Raw genomic sequence first — 16,219 nt, 5'->3', positions numbered from 1 at the left:
CAATAATAGGTCTCGTTTACACGCCGGCAAATGTGTATATACATGAAATGCTCCAGCCCTGTACCTCAGCACCGCCCTATAGTCCGAAGGGGGGCGAGGGGGGGTTGTAGAGGAGAGAGAAGGTCGCGTGTGCAACGTGTAAATTTGCACGATCGATCCCCCTCCTTCTCCCCCCCCCCTCCCCCACCACCGACGCAGTGCCCCATTCTATACATTCAGTGTTCCGAAACTATCTGTATACGAAACATATATATCCCAGAGCCATTCTGATACTGGACTTGAGTTTCCCGAGGCCATAGGCACACAAATACGGACCAGTGGAGGGGGGGGGGGGGGGGGCTGGTGCCTCTTCAATTCGCTCTGGTACGCATGGAATCCCTTAATTACGAAGATTGCCGTGACTCTGTTGGCACTTGCCCCCCTCCCCCCCCAAATAATGAGGAGAGGGGGGGGGGCATTTGTGTTGCTATTTCGCATTGAATGGAAACGAGTTTTCATGGTCTGTGATTTATGGGGTCGGGAGGGACCCCATTGAGAAGCCGTTGACGATTTCAGATTCTGTGATTGGATCAATTATGGATGATTAACATTGGAGATATTTTTTGGGTGGATTATTTTTATTGAAAAGAGGCGTAGCCTTGAAAAAAAATATATATATATTGAAAATATTTTTTGAAAAATATTGAAAGTATGTCCGAATGTCTGATGTGTAGCATGGTATAGGGTTCAGGAATATATCCCTGCGATTTTATTATTTTTTACCGCGGCAATCCGGAGTGATTATTAAAAATGTACAGGAATTATCGTTCGGGTGTAGGAAAATGGTGGTTCAACGTGGCAACGGTGAGAGGAGGTTAGAGCGCACGTGGGGGCGCTGCGTTAGCTCCACTTTAGGTCCTCTAGCACAGACTATAGTATAGTATAGCATCATATCGGAGGACAGTAGCACCAACCTCGTCCAACGAAAATGCGTTGTTGCCAAATCGTAGGTCCAAATTTCAATCAATTACTGAATCAATTCAAATAATTATTGAGGATAACATTTTCTTTGCACTCCTCCACGAATTTTTTTCCTATTCACAATTTTTTTTACGAACTCTAAAAATCTTTTTTCAAATTCCATTTTTCCGACTGCAAAATACCGTCATTTTCACCCCTCTCACCCCTAATCCTGTCAATATCACCAAACAGAAGCAGACACTTGCGGGTTTAAATGATTTCATTGAAAGCACAAACAATAAAATCGACATCTACGCCCTGCCACATGTGTGTAAAACCCGNGGGGGGGGGGGGGCACTGAGGGGTTGGGGGCTTGTCTCATTCTATCATGCGTGGACGTTAATTTCGGGGTGAAACAAACGGAATTCAAGCGTGCGTGCATGTGAGTCCACTTCTCCCCCTTCTCAGCGTATATATCCCACTAATTCATGTTGTTTTGATGGGGGCAGGAGGTGCCGGGGGGGAGGGGGTGAAGGAGGGGTATAATGGGGGTGGGATTGCACCGAGAGTTCAAATGTGTATATCTGGCGTTTCAAACTAATGCCACGCCGCCAATCCACCGCACGCATACTTGCTTTAAAACCTCTCTAATACTGTTGAATATACGAAAATGGGTAACACCCACGTGGTGGCAATCCAAAACGCATCGGATTTCATGCGAATGCACGGACAATTTACATTTATCTGGGGGATATGCGTTTATGGATTATTGAACAATTTGTTCAGGTGTTTATTCAAATTATTTACGATGATTTTGGGGGGAGAGAGATTATTTGGGGGTTTAAGGGGTGGATTTGGGTGAGGGGTGAGACGGGGTGGAACTGTGAAAAATTTACATTACTTTTTTTTCCATTTCTATTATTCAGAAAAAAATAGAGGGTCAAATTTTTTTAGGGTGAAATTTTGTTGAGGGTTAAACGGGAGAGAATGGGAGGGTAATCAGAAGGGTCAAATATTTTTTAGGGTTTAGTGGGAGTGACATGTGGAGTGATCATTTCGNCCCCCCCCGACAGTTTCTCCCATTTGACCCTCAAAAAAGTTTGACTGTTCCGATTACTTTTTTCGTCTGTCCCATTTGTCCCTCAGAAAAATTTAATTCTTTTGATTACTTCCTTCGTCTCTCCCATTTGACCCTCCAGCTGTCACTCCCATTTGACCTTCCAACTGTCACTCCCATTTAACCCTCCAATAGTCTCTTCTATTTGACCCTCAAAAAATTTTGATTCTCATGATCACTTCGTTCGTCTCTTCCGTTTGACCCTCTCGACCTTTCCACACGTCTCTCCCATTTGACCTTCAACCTTGCTTGACCCTTGAACAACGCAATTCGCAAACGTTCCACATTGTCTCGCATTCCGCCCCTTAATCTTCAGACCTCCTTATCACAACCCTCAATTCCCCCTAAAAATTCTCAATTAATTTTCCAATCCTCCTCAAGCCCGAAATCTCTCGTGCTCATAAAAAAAAATTAATTCCACTATCTAAATCATCGAGTACCGCCCTGAAAATATATTCTTTGACGACTGTGACCTATCGTTGAACATCTCGGCAATAAAAAAAAATTATCACTCTGATATAACCGAGGGGGAGGAAAAATAATTTGAATGTGGAAAATTGCCAACGATGTGCGCAGATATCTCAGCGCAATATCGATCCTTCCGGGGTTGTTTCAAGATGGCGGGGCGTATGGCACACGGGCTCAGTCTGTTTCTACTTGTGCTTGGAATTAGTGAAAGTCAACAGCAAGCGAAGACATTTGTCTTCCCCGAATATCCGTACAAAGAGACTTCAAAAAACGTAATTATCAATTTTTTTGTTAAACTATTTCCATTTTTAATTGTTGAATGTTTTGATCCGTTCTGGCGACGTGTTTGGGGGTGGCAACCCACCCCCATGCCGCGAAATTCAAATTCTTTAATGGGTAGACTTCACAGAGAGGGACTGACTTGAATGGGCGTGACGTAAAGTGAAATAGAATCAGAAGAGAAACATTCTTGAGGGTCAAATGGGAGAGACCGGTGCAGGGGTCAAAAGGGTCAAATTGGGAGAGCCGAACGAAGTGATAAGAAAAGTCAAACATTCTTGAGGGTCAAATGAGAGAGACGATCGATGTGAAAACTCCACTCGTCTCTCTCATTAGACCCTTGAGAACGTTTGACCCTTCTGATTACTCTTCCCGTCTCTCCCGTTTGACCTTCACAAAAAAAATTATTTTTCATCATTAATTTCCTTGTTCAAGGGTCAATAAGTGATCAGAAGAATCAAACTTTCTTGCGGGTCAGATGGGAGAGACAGGCGAAGTGATCACTTCACTCGTCTCTCCCATTTGACCCTCAGGACTGTTTGACCCTCGATCATTTTTTGAGTAACAAAGATGAAAAAAAATTATTTGACTTTTGTTCTTCTCAAAAACGGGACTTTTAAGAAAGATTTCCCAAGTGGATTTGCATTCAGCGTTGAAATATCTACAAGACTTGGAAATTTCGTTGAACCGCATAATCACTCCCGTAGGAATTACTATTCCGAGAGTTCGAGCAAGCTTGCGAGGAGAGTGGAGCCTGCAAAACCCTCTCCCAACAGCGAAGCGCAGTGGCTAAGACTCGATGCATTCGCGAATGCGTCTCGCCGTCTTGTTATCGTGAAATCTACCTCTTCGATCAGGTATAAAAACTCATCACCCCACTAATTTTCCCCTTTATCTATGTTAATAACCCTGTAATATTCTCGGCCAGTTGGAGGAGGGTGAAATCGACGTGAGACTGAACTCATTCAAGGGCTGTTTTATGCAGCGCAACGGTCGCCCTCGGAAATAACAAAGGAGCAATTTTTATAATTAAAAACGAAATGTGGTTCAAGGGTCCAATTAAAAAAAAAACTACTCCAATTAGGGGAGATGAGGATAAAATTAAACCGCGGGGCAAAGCGAGTAGTTTGCACAATTCAGGAAATTTTTTTTTTGCGGTTTCTGGTTAAGGGTCAAATAGATTTAAGGGACAAACTTGATGATAAACCCTCTTACAGGGTTTTTGACCCTTAAAATTATTTAACCCTCAACTCCAAATCTTTTCAAGGATCATTTAATACTCAAAACCATTTGACCCCGAACTCTAAACCTTTTCGAGGGTCATTTAACCCTTGAGATGATTTGACCCTTAACTCTAAACCTTTTTTGAGGGCTGTTTGACCCTCAAAACCCTCCCACCCTTAACTTTAAACCTTTTTTAGGGTCATTTGACCCTCAACTAAAACCAAAAAAAATTCCTGACAACAATCATTTTTTCAGTGCTCCATTTTGCCCCTCTCTTCTCCCCAATAAAATAAAATCCCTCAATCTTCAGCTCAAAAAAATTATCTTCAACTCAGAAAAAAAATCCACTTTTACTTCAACGAAATATCTCTTTATTCATAAAAAAAAAATATTTAATACAAGTATTTTCAACGCAATTTTCTCTTTCTAAAACCCCTTAGAATAACTAAATCCCCTTTCAGCTGAAGTTATTCAGACAAAGCGAGATAAAACATACGCTTAAATCCCGTTCCAAGGACATAATCCCAATAATCCTTCAGAAAATACTCCATTATGCACATTTAATGCATTATGAGCGTACGATGAAGGGGACTTAAACTGTCTCACGTACTTTGGAGATACGTCTCATTGATGGGGACATCATTTCGGATGCTGTACTATCACTCGTAATTACGTACAATCACTTTTTTAGGATTTAACGGTCTTAATAATTATCAATCGGTCATGGAAACCTCGAATTAATGTTAATGTCTTATTAATATTGTAAGGAAATGTTCATGAAAGTTAATAAAACGAATTTATCAAGTGAAAATTGTCCTTTTGTCGGTGAAAAGGGGTTTTTCATCTGGAAAAATGGAGAAAGGGAAATTTTAAAGAATTATTTCATTTTTCTTTATTGAGAGAAAAATATTTTTTTAGATTTTTTTATTACTCACCGGAGTATGAATCCTCTAATTAATAGTAAATCTTCTTAATAGTGCAACAAAACATTGAAGAAATTGTTTTTTAATCCTCAGATGAAAATTTCCAGCTGAAAATTAATTTTAGAAAATGAGAAAAATTATTTTAGCAATTTTTTAAATGGAAAATCTAATTCTTTAAATTGTTTTTACCACTCACCAAAGTTAGAATCCTCGAACAATTGTTGGAATCTTAATGAAATATCAATGAAAAATTGATAAAGCGAATCTTTTGAATAAAAATATTTTTTTCATGTCTCAGATGAGTTTCTCCACCTGAAAACAGTGGAAAAATAATCGTACGAGTTTTCGAAAATAATGTTTTCTTTGCAAATAATTTTTCTGACGATTTTTTTTGCTTACCAAAGCTTTTAGAGGCTCAAGAAGACTTTGATCAACCTTGGAGTCGTCTCTCAGATGATTAATGAAAACATTCAGAAGCTGGAGAGTCCTTCCAAATGGGAGATCGGGGTCTAGCTCGTTTCTTCTTCGCTCCTCTCTGTACCTCAATGCGTACTGGACATTGTCAGTGGGGATGGAAGTCGATATTGTCAGCCAGTGGTTCAGAAAATTGAAGAATTGTGGTGAAGTGTCGAACTTCTGGGTGGCGAACAAGACGAGGAAGAAGTGGGCAGGGGAGTCGCAGCAGAGGGTGAGGGGTTTCCTGAACCTCCTGCGCTCGCAGAACTTGAGGATTGTCGAGAGACTGTTGTAGAGGTGGATCCAGTGCTCTGAAGCACACTGAAGATTTTTTCATTATTTTTTTTTATCCGAAGGGCTGGAGAATTTTAAAAAATTGCTGGGGGTTTCTGGAGGAGTGGGGGAGGATCTCTGATCAACCCGCCTTATCCATGATTTGCTTTAAAAATTTTTTGAGGGAGAAAATGATTACTTTTGACAACAGATTGGAGATTTTTGAAGCTTCAAGGGGGCTGTCTTGAGGTGGAGTAAAATGTAATGTTGCATTGGAGGTCGGATAAAGTGACAGGGAGTAAGTGAAAGATTAAAATATTGAGGTCCAGAGTCAGTTCATCCTGACCCAAAAATATATCTCACATTTTTTCGTCAGAAGAAGATTGCCAGACGATTTCTCATTGAAAATTACTCGCGAAATAAACCAAAACAACTCCTCAATCTCCGCAAAACATCTCAAAATCTGTGGGAGATATTTATCAAAAGCTGACGCAAAGTCTCTCATTTCTCTCGCTGTTTCACGTGAAAACTCATTTAAAAAATCTCCAAGCGTATTTATTATTATTTTAACAAGCATAAAGGAAAAATTACATACCATAGCCTGGAGTGCCATCACCCTGTCGTAGATCCCATAGATGATCTCGTCCCTTCGAGCCTCACTACTGAACCCCTCGAGCTTCACCACTGGGCCCTCAACACCCTCTGACAGCAGAATAGTCAGGAACCTCACAGCCTCCAGGGCCACCACCAGAGGCCTCTTCAGAGGGCTGTACAGCTGCATCTCCCCCAGGGCCACGGTCTCCTCGCTCTTGACCTGAAATTTCTGCTGCGTCACTAGGAGAATCGTCAGGACCCTCAGGCAGGCCCCAGAGAGTGCCCCCTCGCTCTCCGAACTGAACCCCTGGGCGCAGATTTCCCTGATGACCTCAGGCTTCCCAACGAAAATCCTGGCCACTCTAGGGTCTGAGTGACGTCCACTGGACGAGAGAATTCTGGAGCTGAATCTCATGAGGGGGCCTTTCACCCTCGTGTCCAGCCCCTCCCCGAGGAGTATGCGGATGACTTTGGGGGCACAGAGGACCCCAAACTCCCGTGGAAACTCCTCAGGGGCCAGTCGCTCGAAGAGTTCAAAAATCGAAACGAAATTGTGGGATTTGGAGTTGCTGAAGCCAGCGAGGATGTCCGGAATCCTCGGCAGGAAAAAATATTTCATGTCCTTTTGGAGGTTCTTCTTGCTGATTATGACATCCAGGCACTTCTGGACCTTCCCGACGAACCCCTCGGGCGAAGTTTCAATCAATCTCTGGAGAGAATTCAATTGTCTTCATGAAAATTTAATTCTAATGAATTGGCGAAAAATTCCTTGACGGAAAGTATTCGATATCTCCTGGGGAAATGATGCGATCTGGATGAGTCGGGGCTCGTTTTGAAGACTATAAAAAAATCTTAAGAATGAAAAAAAAATCGTCCAAATCGACTCTGCCGATGCTGAGATATCGGCGATTGAAACCAAACACCTGAGCTTCTATTTCGTAATTAAAATAAATCAAAAGTTGAAAAACCGACTGTACAAAATCTTAGATATCTTCTGATTGAATGACCGAATCCTGTCGAGACAGCGCTCATTTCAAAGCCAATAAAATTCCCTTCAAAAATCATCGAAATCGCTTCACGCAGTCCCGAGAAATCCCTGAAAAACCAAAAAATCCTCACCCAAAGAGTGAAAATGAGATTATCCTGAGTGAAGTCATCGCAGACGTTCTCCACCTCTCCATGCCTTTGAATCCACATCTTCAGGACATCGCCCCTGACGTCGTGCCCCAGAGGATGTCCCAGAGCGCTCTTCACCACCTCCTCATCATCGAGGAAGCACCTGTCGACCCCCAGGTCCTTGACAGTCCCAAAAAGCTTGGCGACAGCTTCGGAGAGTCCCCTGGGTCTCTCCCTCTCCCTGAGCATGAGCTTCGCCACGAGGAACCAGAGAACTTTGACCTCGGCAACCCTGAAGTGGCCCTCAGGAGTCCCCAGGATCTTCCCCACGATCACCTCGAAGGGGACTTCAATCTCGCTTTTCGTTGACTTGTGATGAAAGTAGACAAGAGTCAAGAAACCACTGGAGTTCTTCATGGGCTCTGACTCAATGGAGGTGAGGATTCCCTGGAGGAGAGAGTCCCTGAACACCTCGACGTCCCCTGGGATGACGTCAACCCCGAGGGAGCCCTCCATCACCGCCAGATCCGTGAGAACCTTGGAGAGAACGTGGGAGACAGTATTGGGGAACCAGTTCATCCTCTGGAGGAGCTGGCTCCTCCCCTCCTGGAAGAGGAGCATCAGGTAGCCCTCGGTGGCGAGGGTCCTTGAGAGGTCCTGGGTGGGCACGTCCCCCAGATCGTAGAGCTGGTTCAGGTAGCTGAGAAAGCCCTCGCGGATCACCTGCAAGTCCTTGCTGGTGGGGGAGAGCTGTTTGAAGTGGGGGAGGACTGATTTTATGAGGGAGTTTGAGGCTGTCGTGGTCAGGGAGAGGATGAGGGCTTTGTGAAGGGACTTCGGAGGAGGGAGGACGAAAATGTCGGAGTCGTAGCTGTCGAGGATGGTCCAGCAGAACCTGAAAATGAATTCTTCGAAATGTCGGGAAGCCTTTTTTCTTTGGTTTTTAGGTGAGGGGCAAAGGGTTTTTAGGGTCAATGGACCCCCACGGACACTCGTCGTTAAGGGTCGAATCGTTTTGGGTGTAAAAAATCTTTAAGAACGTCGGGAAAATTTTTTCGTCGATTTTTGTTGAGGGTAAAACCTTTTTGAGGGTCAAAGGGCCTCGAGGACGTTCAAAGCCTAGGGTTAAGTGACTTTGAGGGTCACCTGACCCTCACGGACGCTTGTAGTTAAAGGTTGAATCGTTTTGGGGGTCAAAGAACCCTTAAGAACGTCAGGAAATTTTTTTCGCTGATTTTTGGTGAGGGTAAAACCGTTTTGAGGGTCAAAGGACCTCGAGGACGTTCAAAGTCTAGGGTTAAGTGGCTTTGAGGGTCACCTGACCCTCACGCACGCTTGTAGTTAAAGGTTGAATCGTTTTGGGGGTCAAAGAACCCTTAAGAACGTCGGGAAAATTTTTTCGTCGATTTTTGTTGAGGGTAAAACCGTTTTGAGGGTCAAAGGACCTCGAGGACGTTCAAAGCCTAGGGTTAAATGGTTTTGAGGGTCACACGACCCTCAGGGTCGCTCGTTGTTAAGGGTCGAATCGTTTTGGGGGTCAAAAAAACCTTAAGAACGTTAGGAAAATTTTTTCTTCGATTTTTGTTGAGGGTAAAACCGTTTTGAGGGTCAAAGGACCCTCCAGGACGTTTATAAGTGAACTCAAGTCGTTCTTGAGGGTCAAACGATCCTTAAAAACGTCGGCAGAGTTTTTCCTTTATTTTTATATCAAAGTCAAATGGTTTCGAGGGTCAACCGACCCTTCAGGACGTTCGAAGCCGAGGATCAAATAGTTTTGAAGGTCAAACCACCCTCAAAGACATTCCTAATTGCAAATTAAATCTTCTTGAGCGTCAACAAACCCTAAGAACGTCAGATCATTTTTTTATTCCATTTTTGTCGAGGGTTAAATGATTTTGAGGGTCAAACGACCTTTGAGGACGTTCGAAGCCTAGGGTCAAATGCTTTTGGAGGTCAAACGATCCATAAGGACGTTCATAATAAAAATCAAGTCGTCTTTTGAGCGCCTCAAGAACGTCAGGAAACTTTTTTCTTCTACTTCAACTGAGGGGCAAATAGGTTCAAGGGTCACACGACCCTTAAAAACATTTCTAGTTGAGGGTCAAACGTCCACTAGAGGACGTTTCCCCTTCAACAAAACGGAAAAAAAAAAATCTTAAAGTATTTTTCTTGAAATTTTCCACTCACCAAACAGCTTTGCAGTTGATCTCGCAGATATGCTTGATAGCAGTGATTGTAATGAGGCAATTGGGATTCCCCCTGACCTCGATGATCTGCTCGAGGCACTTCAGGTGGTCCTCAAAGAGCTTTCTGACCATCTCGAAGCTCATATCGTCCAGGGGAATGCCAATTACATGAATAATTTGTTTGAAAATCCTCACAGAACACAACTTGGGCATCATCTTCCAATCTCCCACTGCTTCGAAATCTCTGAGGTACTCTAGCATCCTGGTGATCTCGCACATCTTCACCAGGTCCATCTGGTTCTTCTCAGCGTTCACCAGGATACTCTCCACTGTCAGCAACATCTTGCAGAGGATCTCCTCGTATTGAGTTCGTTTTTGAAGTAAAAAAAATGAGGTCTTCATGATTTTGTCGAGGGATAAGTTCGCCAGGTCGTTCTCGAAGAAGGTCTTCGTCGTGGAGAGGACTGAAAGACACTCCAGGACTGGACTGGAATGTTGGAGAGAATTTTTCAGAAAAAGAGGAAATTTATTTAAAGGAGAATTTACTTTTTCTGCAATCACCGATATCTGTTGATTCAGTGAACCGATTCAGGCGAGTAACATCTCATTTTGAAGATATTTTTATAGTCTTTAAAATGAAAAAAAAAATTGGTGAATTTCACTCAGCGGATCTCGAGATATTGACGATTGAAAACGAATCACTTTATTCTGTTTCTTTTCGTTTGAAGAAAATCGAATAAAGTGGATTTTGTTAATACTTGAAAATCAGTCGACGTGATGATGCAATTTGAATCAATTTGGGGTCGTTTTAAAGATTATGAAAAATCCTTGAAAATGAAAAAAAAAATTTTGAATTTCACTCTGGCAATTTCGAGATATCGATTCTCAAAGCCGATAGGTTCCATTCCACTCTTTCTTCTTCAATTTTTTGGTTTTTCCTGTCGTTAATTCATTTAAAAAAATGCATAAATACTTTAATAATTTCTCGTTGGATGTCCCCAGGATGTCACAGAGTGCATGACCAATGTTGAACCGTAAGAGGTCCTCGATGAATTCGTTTCTTCTTTCCTTCATTCTATGGAGTTCAGAATGAATCTTCCCTACTGCTGAGATCTGTGCCAATAAATTTTAAAAAGTCATTATCAAATTAATTTATCAATGAGGGAATGGAATTCTCTTGAGAGTTGCCTACCTGTTTGCTCTCGTCCCTCATCATCAACTCTGTTCTTAGTGCCACGAACATTTTGCCGCAAAAAACTAGAAACACTGAATTAAAAAAGAAAATCGGAATGTAAATCGCTGATTTCTGACGATTTTTAACATCTCAATTCGTAAAAAAGTGTTTCTACCACTTAATTACACCGCCACATCGCCTAAAAGCTCTCCAGAAATGAGGGAAGTGATTAAAAAACACTTGTAATTGTCAAAAACGTAAATATACGTCCACTCGCTTTGGCATTCGACCTTCGAATGCTCTGGCTCCTCCCCCTTTTCCCAATGTAAACACTTGCAAGAATCAAAACAAAGAGACGCAACGAAAGCCCTTGGAACGAGAACAAAACAGTTCAAACTGTTATTCAGTCAATAAAAAAATCAGTTCCCGATGAACGAAAAAAAAAAATTGAACAATTCATTAAAATTGAAGAATTTTTGCATTTTCTTCATCCAAAAATAAAACTTCATAGTTTATTTTCGGACAGTCTCAATGAAGAATCAAAACAAAAAGATGGAACCAAAGTCCTTGGAACTAGAACAAAACAGTTTGAACTCTTACTCAGTCGATAAAAAAATAGTTCCCGACCGAAGAAGGAAAAAAAAATTAACAATTTACAAAAATTCAAGAACTGTCAGTTATGCTCATCCAAAAATAATTCACGAATAATATTTTTTTTTAATTATTTTTCAATTTGTTTTCATTTCTTCAGTCGATGAAGACGATCTCTATTTTTTTATCAACCTTCGGCACGTCAGGAATTTCACTTTTTCGGATCAACCGAGGGCCGCGCATGCGCGATTGTCATCGCATTTTCCAAGTTGACGTTTTCTCGTGCTTTGGAAGCTCATCGTCAGCTCCGTAGAATAATAAATAAATAAAGTTTAATGAATAATAAAAAAAGTGACTTCGAGGTTATTGTTGCGGGTAAAACTGAGTGATAGTTGAGTGATTATTTTCCAAGTTTTTCTGGAACTTTGTGGGGAGAACTGAAGTTGATGATGCGTTGAGTGAGGTTCCGACGCCATATTGGTTCCAAGATGGCGACGAGCGCGGGAGAGGCGGAGGAATTTGAAGGGTTTCTGGGCTTTTCCGAGGGTGGAGGACAGAAGAGACACAAAAAACATAAACACAAGAAGCATAAGAAGAAAAAGATGGGGGTGGACGGGGAGGGGGAGGGGGCTGTTGCTGACCAGAGCAGGGTGAAGAAGAAGACGTTCAAAGTGAGAGTTTCTGCTGACAATGGAAAATTGTAAGTGAAGATTTAAAGTTTCTTTGGTGAAGAGAGTTGTTGGCAATTTTTGTCCTGCTGTTTTGCTCTTAACTATTGATTTTATCGGGAAATTCGAAGAGGTCTTTTTTGCGGGGAATTTTGTCAGCTACAAAAAAGGTTCTTTGACATTTTTGGATAGAATTGATCATTTTCGAGATAATTGCGGAAAAAACAAAGAGAAATAATTAATTTTAGGATGGAAACGTTCAATTGTTGATTTTTCCATTTTGTTATCTTGTCAATTATCTCAGTGGTTATTGACTTGAGGAGAAAAAGTCAGAAAAGATTTTTTATTGGAAATTTCTTTAGCTATAAAAAAGTTCTTTTGCCATTTTTGGATAGAATTGATAATTTCCGAGGTAATTGTGAAAATCATAAAGAGAATTTAATTAATTTGGGAATTGAGACGTCCAATTGTTGATTTTTCCATTTTGTTATCTTGTCAATTATCTCAGTAATTATTTATTTTAGGTGAAAAAGTCAGAAAAAATTTTTTACTGGAAATTTCGTCAGCTACAAAAAAGTCCTGACATTTTTGCCCAACATTGATACTTTCTGAGATAATCAAGAAGTATCAACAGCTCCACTTCATCAAAACCTCCTCAGCCCTCAAAAAATCCCTCTAATAACCTTCTCAAATGATTCCAGACCGGAAAGAAATCGAGAAAAACTGCCCAAAGTGTCCTCCACGCCCTTGGCAGGGCCCAGTACCCCGTCGCTACCGAAAGTCGTTAAGAAAAAAGTATCAAAGGGTGGAAAGCCGAGGGACAGTGGAACCAGCAGCGAGGAGGAGCGATGGCTGGACGCCATCGAGTCTGGAAAACTGGAGGAGGTACTTTCAAAAATACAATCTCCCAAGAATTCTTAAACACTAAAAAAAAATCCACAAAAAAATTGATCAGCAAAATTTCTAATTCTTCAATTTAATTTCCCTTTTTCATAATTTTAATTTCATTTTCCACTTAATTTATTCAATTAACTGGAAATTAACGTTATCATTCATCAATTATAATTATAGATTTAATTATAATTATTAATTAATTATATTATTTATGAATTCATTATATTATGAAATAAATAATAATTATTATAATTATTATTATTAATAATTGTTATTTATTGATTAATAATATAATTAATTAATAAATAACAATTCTTGCATAATATCATTATCATAATATTATCACATAATTATTAAAATGATTAATTATGTTATTGATTGATTAAAATAATTCATTAATTACAACTACACATTTAAAAAAAATTGAGGTGGACGATGAGTTAAAAAAAATAAAGCCAAAGGATCCAAAACTGATGACAGCAAGACAGCGTGCAATGTTCGAGAGGAAAACAGACGCAGAGCCAAATCCTGGGGTTGAGCAGTTGATGTCTCTGCCCACTGGCTACAAGGAAAAAGTAATGACAGCTGAGGCCATTCAAAAGGCTGCTCTCAAGTCACTGAAACGAAAGCAATTGGCTGATGAGAAAAGAGAGAAGGACAAAGTAAGAATTACTAATGAATGAATAATTATTCATTCGTTCGTCGCCTTCATTTCCTGTTTTTCACTTCCAATGTTTTACTTTTCCTGAGTTTGTCACTATGATTTTACTGCTGTAGAAAAAAACGATGGAGAGACTGCTGAAGAAGCAGGAGTCCAAAGCCTCGAAGATCACAGGGAAGGGAAAGGCATCGAAGAGACAAGTTCCTCTAGTTACTTATCGACTGACACTCGAGGGGAGCTCGATATCGTATCCCCCGGGTGAAGAATTCCCCCTTCGACCCGCGAAAATGTGAGTTTATTGTGTTTTAGGAGTTTGGAGGAGTGAATTTCAAATTTTTCGGGGATTTAAGGTGAATTTTGAGGGATTGAAAAAATCATTTTGAAGGGGTTTAGTCTTTAAAACGATCGATTTTGGCTTTTTGATTATTTTTTTAATTCATTGGATCAGTTCAACATTGGAGATACGTCCGAAGGGGGTTTTTATTACAGCAACAATTGTTTTGGCATTGAAAATAATTTATCTATCGTTTTTTTTTAATCTGAAGGATAAATTGAAATGTTGAGGTTTTAAATAATCGTTTTTATTCACCTTTTGAGGGCTTCAAAATTGATCTGGTGGACTTGAGGCTTCAGAATTATTATTTTTAAAATGAAAATCAAATTAAGTCACTATTTTAAAAGCTCGAAAAAGCTAAATTTCTTTGAAAAAAAATAAAATAATGATCTTTCATCAATTTCTTACGCTAAAAAAAATCATTAAATTCATTGTAATCTCAAAATTCATAGTTTCAGCTCCCACAACACTCTTAAAATGCGTAAAGATAGGCCAACTGTGAAAAAATAACTGAGATGATGAATTTTTCCAGGAAAAAACTACCAGAAGTCGCCTTATGCGCAGTTGAACAATGCAGAAACCCAAAAAAGTACTCTTGCTCCAAGACAGGCATACCCCTCTGCAGTCTCGAGTGTTACAAAGCGAATCTAGCTGGAATTATGACATGAAACACCTGTACAAACCCAAAACAAGTCCAATTATCTCAAATAAATTATCTATTTTATACGAAAAATAATATGAAAAATAAAAATAGAAAAATTCTTCTGCATTGGAAATCCATTTCAAATACTAATTAATAACAAACGACTTCTCTTTACTGTCTAGATGCTTTCATCAAGACGCTCATGTCATTTTTCTCGGAGAATATTGATTTCAGGAGAAAACATCAAATAATATTTTTTCTCAGAAATTTCCTCAGCTACAAAAAATGTCTTCTGACATTTTTTGGTGCCATTGATAATTCTCAAGATAATTGAGAAAATACCGAAGCGAGTTTGATTAATTTCCGAAGCAAAACGTCAAATTATATTTTTTTCCATTTTGCTATTCTCTCAATTATCTCGGTAACTACTGATTTCAGGAAAAAAAGTCAGAGGACATTTTCCATTGCAAATTTCTTCAGCTACAAAAAGTTCCTCTGACATTTTCTCGTCAACCCACTGGATCCCGAGACAAACGTAAAAATAACGAAAGGGTTTTCATCACGAATCGACTTTACACAAAAAAAAAGATTCTTCCGCGTTAAAAATCAATTCTGAACGCCGAATAATCGTCAGCAATTTTTCAGTCGTTAGATGTACCCTCTCAACCGAATATCCTCCACACACTAGTGTCGAATTAACGGTAAAGACATGGGGGATTGATGTGGTCCAGCGTCCGTGACCGGTTTTATTTACCAGTGATACCAAGACGATTCACCTACACTGTGAATTCCTCACGTAAAGACACTGGGCCCCTGCTGTACACCACCTTTCATTCGACTTCTGCCTCTCCTCCAGCTACCACGCTAACAACAATCCCCTGTTCTTTAAAAATTCATCATCCCAATGAACAATCAATTCGATAATTAAATCATTAAATCGACAAATCGTGAGATAATCGTCATTATGACCTGTAAATATTCAGTGAATGTGATTTTACTCGCTATTCTTAGTATTTACCCCAGTGCATACTGTAAGTATCAATTTACCAATTAATTTATCTATTAAAAAATCAATTTGATGAATGAAAAAACGAATTTTTATTCGTTTGAGTCGTGAATGTTTTTTTTTCTTCTCAATTTTTTTTCGTTTATTTTTTTTATAGGTCTTGAGTCCACCGACGATTGCAGGGGCAATTGTGTCAGTGGAGCACCTCCGAAAAGATGTTTGTACAATTTTTATGTGACTGACAGCGCGAGAAAAAATTTGTGAGTGATTTTTCAAGGATGAACTATTATTTTCCTGGGTTTTATTTGTTTTCTGGGGTTTAGGGTAGTTGTTGGTGGTGTTGAAGGGTATTTGTGGGGGCATTATGGGATGTTCCTGGGGATGGGGCTGAGATGATGAGAAGAGGCCGACGCCAGTCAACTTCGAGGATTTTATGGCGTGGAGATGAGTTAAGAGGCAATTTTCGCAATCCTCGGCTGTGGGCAACGGGAAAAACTCGGGAGATCAATTTGACGGTTGTTTGTAAAGGCTTTTATGAGGGACCGGTCGGGGTGATGAGGCGTATCGTGATTTATTTGCTCGACGGTGATTTATTTGTTAATGGTGATGGGGATTGTGAAGAGAAAATTTTTGATTTAGTTTATTGTCGAGGGCGAGGGGTCTGGGGGGGGGG

The 16,219-nt window shown here is 40.2% G+C and overlaps 4 protein-coding genes and 1 long non-coding RNA gene across 5 annotated transcripts in view; 3 read left to right on the top strand and 2 right to left on the bottom strand.

Annotated features, from left to right (window-relative positions):
* Window positions 1–2,676: 2,676 nt before the first annotated feature.
* On the top strand, window positions 2,677–4,838 carry LOC107037415. The gene is made up of 3 exons (XM_015255964.1): window positions 2,677–2,796; window positions 3,511–3,660; window positions 3,732–4,838. Exons 1-3 carry the CDS (start codon window positions 2,686–2,688, stop codon window positions 3,810–3,812), a joined length of 342 nt encoding a protein of 113 aa, XP_015111450.1. The 5' UTR covers window positions 2,677–2,685; the 3' UTR covers window positions 3,813–4,838.
* Window positions 4,382–10,649, bottom strand: LOC107037408. The gene is made up of 8 exons (XM_015255954.2): window positions 10,549–10,649; window positions 9,577–10,062; window positions 7,393–8,284; window positions 6,275–6,982; window positions 5,350–5,727; window positions 5,147–5,262; window positions 4,963–5,057; window positions 4,382–4,871 (listed from the first exon to the last, which is right to left on the bottom strand). Exons 1-6 carry the CDS (start codon window positions 10,647–10,649, stop codon window positions 5,245–5,247), a joined length of 2,583 nt encoding a protein of 860 aa, XP_015111440.2. The 3' UTR covers window positions 4,382–4,871; window positions 4,963–5,057; window positions 5,147–5,244.
* Window positions 10,650–10,767: 118 nt separating this feature from the next.
* The window catches only part of LOC114841172, a 150,921-nt gene continuing 145,469 nt past the window's right edge, over window positions 10,768–16,219 (bottom strand). Inside the window, exon 6 of the long non-coding RNA XR_003783042.1 lies at window positions 10,768–10,841. This is a non-coding gene — a long non-coding RNA (uncharacterized LOC114841172). The remainder of the gene's footprint in view (window positions 10,842–16,219) is intronic.
* LOC107037413 (INO80 complex subunit B) lies at window positions 11,552–14,677 on the top strand. Its single transcript, XM_015255961.2, has 5 exons — window positions 11,552–12,040; window positions 12,710–12,893; window positions 13,331–13,564; window positions 13,680–13,852; window positions 14,430–14,677. Exons 1-5 carry the CDS (start codon window positions 11,829–11,831, stop codon window positions 14,563–14,565), a joined length of 939 nt encoding a protein of 312 aa, XP_015111447.1. The 5' UTR covers window positions 11,552–11,828; the 3' UTR covers window positions 14,566–14,677.
* The window catches only part of LOC107037410 (laccase-12), a 13,471-nt gene continuing 12,756 nt past the window's right edge, over window positions 15,505–16,219 (top strand). The window contains exons 1-2 of the mRNA XM_015255957.1: window positions 15,505–15,571; window positions 15,704–15,806. Coding sequence (XP_015111443.1) covers window positions 15,505–15,571; window positions 15,704–15,806 — 170 coding nt within the window. The remainder of the gene's footprint in view (window positions 15,572–15,703; window positions 15,807–16,219) is intronic.

The sequence above is a fragment of the Diachasma alloeum genome, unplaced genomic scaffold (assembly GCF_001412515.2).
Source record: "Diachasma alloeum isolate Michigan unplaced genomic scaffold, Dall2.0 Dall_scaffold_00219, whole genome shotgun sequence".
Classification (NCBI taxonomy): Eukaryota; Metazoa; Arthropoda; class Insecta; order Hymenoptera; family Braconidae; genus Diachasma; species Diachasma alloeum.
The sequence above is the reverse complement of the archived record's forward strand: the minus strand, read 5'-3'. Positions and strand labels throughout refer to the sequence as shown.

What these genes read in the sequence shown, in the direction of transcription:
- LOC107037408 (XM_015255954.2), bottom strand. Translation starts at nt 10,649, where the DNA reads ATGAAGGAAAGAAGAAACGAATTCATCGAGGACCTCTTACGGTTCAAC. An exon ending in ATCAACTGCAAAGCTGTTTG is followed by an intron (nt 8,285 to 9,576) that starts GTGAGTGGAAAA and finishes ATTCATTTTCAG; the next exon opens with GTTCTGCTGGACCATCCTCG. An exon ending in ATCTCATTTTCACTCTTTGG is followed by an intron (nt 6,983 to 7,392) that starts GTGAGGATTTTT and finishes AATTCTCTCCAG; the next exon opens with AGATTGATTGAAACTTCGCC.
- LOC107037415 (XM_015255964.1), top strand. Translation starts at nt 2,686, where the DNA reads ATGGCACACGGGCTCAGTCTGTTTCTACTTGTGCTTGGAATTAGTGAA. An exon ending in ACAAAGAGACTTCAAAAAAC is followed by an intron (nt 2,797 to 3,510) that starts GTAATTATCAAT and finishes TCACTCCCGTAG; the next exon opens with GAATTACTATTCCGAGAGTT. An exon ending in AAATCTACCTCTTCGATCAG is followed by an intron (nt 3,661 to 3,731) that starts GTATAAAAACTC and finishes ATTCTCGGCCAG; the next exon opens with TTGGAGGAGGGTGAAATCGA.
- LOC107037413 (XM_015255961.2), top strand. Translation starts at nt 11,829, where the DNA reads ATGGCGACGAGCGCGGGAGAGGCGGAGGAATTTGAAGGGTTTCTGGGC. An exon ending in TCTGCTGACAATGGAAAATT is followed by an intron (nt 12,041 to 12,709) that starts GTAAGTGAAGAT and finishes AAATGATTCCAG; the next exon opens with ACCGGAAAGAAATCGAGAAA. An exon ending in AGTCTGGAAAACTGGAGGAG is followed by an intron (nt 12,894 to 13,330) that starts GTACTTTCAAAA and finishes AAAAAAATTGAG; the next exon opens with GTGGACGATGAGTTAAAAAA.